Below are 6,248 nucleotides of genomic sequence, written 5' to 3' on the forward strand. Positions count from 1 at the left end.
CACCTTTCAAAGATCTGCCATGTGCACACCTTTAATCTCAGTGCTCAGGAGGTAGCAGCAGGTGGGTCTCTGTGAGTTTAAGGTCAACCTGGTTTACAGAGCTAGTTCCAGGACAGCTAGGGCTACACAGAGAAACCCTCAGAGTGGGGGGGGGGCGGGGAGGAGATCACATAAGTATCCATGTGATCAGACAGTTTCTTTCAAATATCTATTTAAGTCCATGTGGTTTGTTTGTTATTAGTGTTTTGGAGTGTTTCATAGGAAAAAAGAGTCAATGCTTTTTATCAAATAATAATTATTAAGGTGTATTGTTTAGTTTTACTTATTGAACATTTAATACACACACACACACACACACACACACACACACACACACACACACACACACATATATATATATATATATATATATATATATATAAATTGTATTTATTTCTGGATTAATTACTATAGGCCATGTATTTGTATATGATATGTATGGGTGATTGTGGTTGTATGTGTGGTATGACACACATATGGAAATCAGAGTACAACTTTTAGAAGTGGGGTCTCTACTTCCACTGTCGGTTCAAGGATTAAATTCAGTTTGTCAGACTCCTGGAGCAAAAAAAAAAAAATAAAAAATAAAAATAAACAGTCTTGCCAGCCATATTATATTTGTTTGTAAAAAAATTGAATGAAGTAAGCAATATCATTCTTAATTTACTGAAGATGAAACTGAAACATTCAGAGAATTAGAAACCCTTACAAGCTTACTTAGCTAATAAGTAATAACTGGGGTTACTCACCATCTCAGAATAGAAGTTTCTAAGGATTTGGCAAGCCTGGAGGAGTTTCTTATCCTCCTGTAAAACTTTATTTTTTTAACCCAGTAGCTTTGGAATTAGACTTCAGTGCTCATTATTCTCAATAAGCTTGCAATGCAGTTTAATGTATATAAGAGTGTTTTCATAGACAGCCTCTGCAGTATCACTAGGAAAAGGGGAGTAATGCCCTCATGCTTCTGATGGGAATTCTCACTCAAATTTTGCTCTCTGACCATCTTTTAGGGATATTTGAAATCTACTGCCAAGCAGGCAGCCACCGAGAAGCAGGAATGCAGGCAATTTACAATGTTTCTCAGTGTTCTAGTCATCAAGACAGCCCACGCCAACACTACCAAGCTTCAAGAGTCTACTATATTATGGCAGAAGAGGTAGAGTGGGATTATTGCCCTGATAGAAGCTGGGAACTGGAATGGTATAACACGTCTGAGAAGGACAGGTAAGGCTTCAGAAAAGGAGTGATTACAGCTTACAAAATCATTTCATGGGCGAAGTTCCTAAAACTAAAAGTAGGAGGCATTTTTATAATTTCACTGAGCGTGATGCCAAAAGAACTGGGATCAGAATGGAGGGATCCTGAATTCCTGTACTTTGTTTCTTTTATATTCATTACCATTGAGCTGAAGAAAAGATGCTACATTCTTGCCCTCTTAGACTTGCTTCCCTTCTAATTAGCTAAAACTTACCTGCACTAGGTTTTAAAGTTCATACTGATTTATTCAATCAATGAACTGTCTCAAGGTCATTTATTAAGGTGTAGACTATGCTGTGAAACAGAAAAAATCCAAAACAGAGTAGTATAAATAAGATACAATATTATCTGTTATTTATATATGAACAATCCAGTTCTGGCAAATGAACTATACTGCCCTCAATTCCTACTTTCATATTTGGGATCAAGATGCTCATTTTAGTTATAGCTATTCCAAGCTTTCAAGTTAGGAAAGCAACATTGCCTGTAACAATAGACTCGAAAGTTGTATATATCATTTTTTTCTCAATGTCCTCTCTTTTCACATGAGTATATGTAGCTATAGGTAAACATGGACAATGGAAAATCTATGTCCCACATAACAGCCACATGTCCCAATAAAACCTAAGTGATTCCATTACTAAAAAGGGGGAGAAGAAAACACAAACTGAAGTATTATTAGTACTATTAAGGTGTTATTAAAACTATTGTTAAGTATTATTAATAGTAGCTTTCTCTAGTTTGTGGTACTTCGATTGTCTTTTGTCAATTCTTGACCTTTATAAGTTGGTTGTTTATGTTGAAGTCTTCATGTGAACTTTCTGTGGGAGCCTTGATTTCATCTATCGTGCATAGCTGAAACTACATTACTAGAGAAGAAGGAAGGGTAGGGACAACAGGCTTTATTCTGTGTCCTCTCTTCCCTTCTGCATGACAGTGTCTCTGTACATAATCCTGTCAACTCTGGATTAGTGATTGTACTTCTGAGACCCACCTATTGGAATGTTCACTATTAAAATGAATGATACACACTGTTAACTATTAAGTATCCTATAATGAGAAATCTGTAAGTTTCTATATCTTCCCATTTTTGATCTCCAATGGCAACTATTGATGCTCAGCTGAAACTTTGTGCCTTGTCCTTTTGTTAAAATAATTTCAAATCTAAATCTATTAAGGCTAGAATGAAAGTCACAGGTTTCTAGTTTTTAGGTAAGTTGGAAATATACTACAAATACCTATCTGGATGATGAAAATAATATACATAGGTTCAGAAACCTACTATTTTCAATTATGGTAATATAATTTGACCTGGTAATGAATAGATCTATATTCCCTTTCATATTGAACATGAGAATTGTTCTAACTTAATTTCTCCACATCTGAAAATGAAGGTTGAAGGTCAGATGCTAATAACAGTCTTTGAATTCTTCTAGCTATGGTCATGTTTTCCTGAGCAACCAAGATGGGCTCCTGGGTTCCAAATATAAGAAAGCTGTATTCAGGGAATACACTGATGGTACTTTCAGAACGCCTCAGCCAAGGTCTGGACCAGAGGAGCACTTGGGAATCCTGGGTAAGGGAATTCTACCTATATCCTGGCATCTAAAGATTGGGTTGATTCTAGGACATCTATGTCATATCAGGGAGGTTTTCCCATCCCTCATTCTCAGATTTTCCATGTGAAATATTAAAAGTATGGACCTATTTTATAAAATGGCCATGAATATAAATGCTGAAGGAAAAGAGGGAGATATGAATTCTGCTGTAACCTGGAACAAAAATGTTCCAATTTTCTATACCTTTGAGACTTGGCCCCTCTGAAGGTAGTAGATTTTGTGACTCTAGAGGCAGGAGAATTTAAGGACTCCAACAAGTAAAAACAAAATGATAAACAGAGCCACTATTATTCCCATACATCAATATAATCAAAGCCATATGGTGCTTTGATACAATGGGTTTCTTTATTTTTATCCTAGAACAGACAGGAACCACTTACCTCTTAAGAGATTACAGCTATTCTATGTGCTAAATATGGCAAGATTTCAGTCCTTACTATCAACTATTCTGCAAAATTCAGATTCTCTAGCGCCTTTGGTTATTATGTAGAGAAAAATAGGATGAGAAAAGTGGAGATAATAGGAAGCCTATTTCTGTTCTTGAAGTACCCTCACACAGAGGGTAGCAATACCAATTTTTAAGACTTCTGAATCTGAAAATGGTACTGGGCATGTTTTTTTAGTCTTGGGAAGATTAACTTCCATTTTATTCCCGTACTAATGAACCTTGTGCTTTTTTTGTATGTATTAGGTCCACTTATCAGAGGAGAGGTTGGTGATATCTTGACTGTGGTGTTCAAGAATAAGGCCAGTCGACCATATTCTATACATGCCCATGGAGTTCTAGAATCTAGTACTGGCTGGCCACAGGCTGCTGAGCCTGGTGAGTTGGACCACTTAGTAGATGGACAAAGGCTTTGTAGTCCTTCTACTTCTGGTTTATTCCTTTAAACACATTACATTCTTGGGCTGGGCAGGTAGCTTAATCAAAGGTAGAGGCAATTAACTGGTGAATTAGAGTTCTAGGAAGGTTTTCTTTTGTATTTTCAGTAGCTCCTGTAATAATCTGTCATGTACAAGATAATCTCCTTTTGTTCTTTTCCAAGTTACTTAAAGTGTAAATTAGGTTATTTATTTGTACTAATATGTAACTTTTTGATTACTATAAGGAAATACCAGAGATAATCTACTTTACAAATGAGAGGGGTTTATTTGGCTCACAGTAATATAAGTATAAAGTCTGAGAACCTCATTCAGCAATGACTTTGAATTTTGAGACAGTACAAACCATCACATGATGAGAAGAAAATGAATGTGTGTATGCTTGTCTAGTCTCCTCATAAAGCTTTTCCCAGTGTTCTACCCTAATAACTTCCCCAAGAATCACATCTCTAAATGCTAAAGCTGGATCAAATTTGTACCATTTTACTACTTTACAACAGGATGTAAATTTCAAACCTGGGGTGCTATGGGACATCAAACCATACCTGAACCATATCTTTATATCTTTCTCCCATTTAATGTTGATATCTATAGCTATAAATGTGTCATTTGTTAAATCTCATGAAGGTTATTTTTTTTTCATTGTAGGATATTCTTTAGTTGTCTTTATAATTTTTCTTTTTTAAATTTATTTTTCATTATTTTTTCAAATTCTTAAGGTTTTATATTATGTACAACACAATATTTTATAAATACAATGTCATGTAAGTATATACTGTTCATTGAGCATATTTCCCTGCCTATATCCCCTCACTCTTCTGTCTTATCCTTCCATTCATTTGTTCTTCAGGACAGTTTTACTTATACTTTTAGGTCATATATACACACATGATTTTTATGTATCTCAATAAAAGTCTAAGTATGATAAATGGATGAAAGTGTATGATATTTGTCTTTCTGACTTAATTCATACATTTTCCTGAAAAATTACACAACCTTGTCCCTCTTTATGACTGAAAAGGATTCCTTGTTTATATATGCCACATTTTATTTATCTGTCCTTCAGTTGGAAACAGGTTTGTTCTATAACATTGCTACTGAGAATAATGCTGTGATAAAACATTGATGCCTAAGGATACTTGTAGCATGTTGATTTGGAGTTGTTTCAGTAAATACTCAGGAGAAATTTTGTTGAAGAACCCCATACTGATTTCCATAGTGACCAGACTACATTTCTTTGCTACCAGAAGTGTGTAAGGGTTCCTTTTCTGTTTTCTTAATGACTGTTTTTTGAGACTGGGATGAGATGCAATCTCAAAGTAGTTATAATTTCTATTTCTTTGATTAGCAGTGAGTTTGAACAGTTTTTATATGATTATTAGCTATTTGTATTGCATGAGAACTGTTAACTAGTTTACTTATTAATTGAATTGTTCAATATCTTACAGTTTACTTTTCTAAATTCCTTTTTATATTCTAGATAGTAGTCTTGCCAACAGATTTTCTTCCATTCTATACTCTGTCTTTTCACTCATTTAAGTGCAAACTGTCAGTGCTTCTTAATTGTATGAGGTCTTATTTGCCATCTATTGGCATCATTTACTGAGCAAAGGTAATCTAATTTTGGAAAGTCCTTTCATATATATATGCCATGATATGTTTTCTACGCTATTCAGATTAACAATTTCACCAGTTCAGGGATAAGTCTTAGGTTAATTTGGGGTTGGTTTTAGAATGCAAGATGATAGGGATATAATTTCGTTCTTCTACATGCGGCTATCCAGTTCTATGAGCAACCTTTTTTTATTGAAGAGATTTCTTTAAAATGTATATTTTTGAAATTAATGTCAGGTATTTGGTGGTTATTGCTACATGGGCTTATGGCTGGGTTCTCTATTCTATGGATTTGTGTTTCTGCTTTATGCTAGCACCATGCTATTTTCTAGCTCTGCCTGTGCAGTTTAACATGGAACCAAGGATTATTCTTTGTGCTCAGGATTCCTTTGGCTATCTGAGGTATTTATCTTTAGTGCTTTGTGTGTGTGCTTCACATGAATTTTACGATTGTTTTTTAATTATGTGAAGAACACCATTGGAATTCTATGGAGTTCATATTGTATCTGTAGATTACCCTGAGTACTATAACCAGATGCACAGTATTAATTTTTCCATAGCCATGGAAGGTATTTTCATCTCATAGTATCTTCTTTAACTCTTTATTTAGTGTTATAAAATTTTTAACATAGAGGTTTTTCACTTCTTGATTTGATTTTTTGTTTTGTTTGAAAGAAAGTCTCACTATGTTGACATGGAACTTAACATGTAAACCAAGTTGGTTTCAAACTCATAGAAATGCATCTACTTCTGCTTTTCCAGTGATGGGAGGCAAGTATGGTGCCAGAGCATCAGAAACTTTATCTACAAGTGGGAGGCAGATATCTATCTCTGTCT

The 6,248-nt window shown here is 34.7% G+C and overlaps 1 protein-coding gene across 1 annotated transcript; it reads left to right on the plus strand.

The window, feature by feature from the left end:
* The first annotated feature begins 1,040 nt into the window (after positions 1–1,040).
* LOC114635777 (hephaestin-like) lies at positions 1,041–4,728 on the plus strand. The gene is made up of 3 exons (XM_028784209.1): positions 1,041–1,263; positions 2,733–2,872; positions 3,607–4,728. The coding sequence occupies exons 1-3, from the start codon at positions 1,097–1,099 to the stop codon at positions 3,804–3,806; spliced, it is 507 nt and encodes a 168-aa protein (XP_028640042.1). The 5' UTR covers positions 1,041–1,096; the 3' UTR covers positions 3,807–4,728.
* The last annotated feature ends 1,520 nt before the right edge of the window (positions 4,729–6,248 follow it).

This window comes from Grammomys surdaster, unplaced genomic scaffold (assembly GCF_004785775.1).
Source record: "Grammomys surdaster isolate TR1022 unplaced genomic scaffold, NIH_TR_1.0 117682, whole genome shotgun sequence".
Lineage (NCBI taxonomy): Eukaryota > Metazoa > Chordata > Mammalia > Rodentia > Muridae > Grammomys > Grammomys surdaster.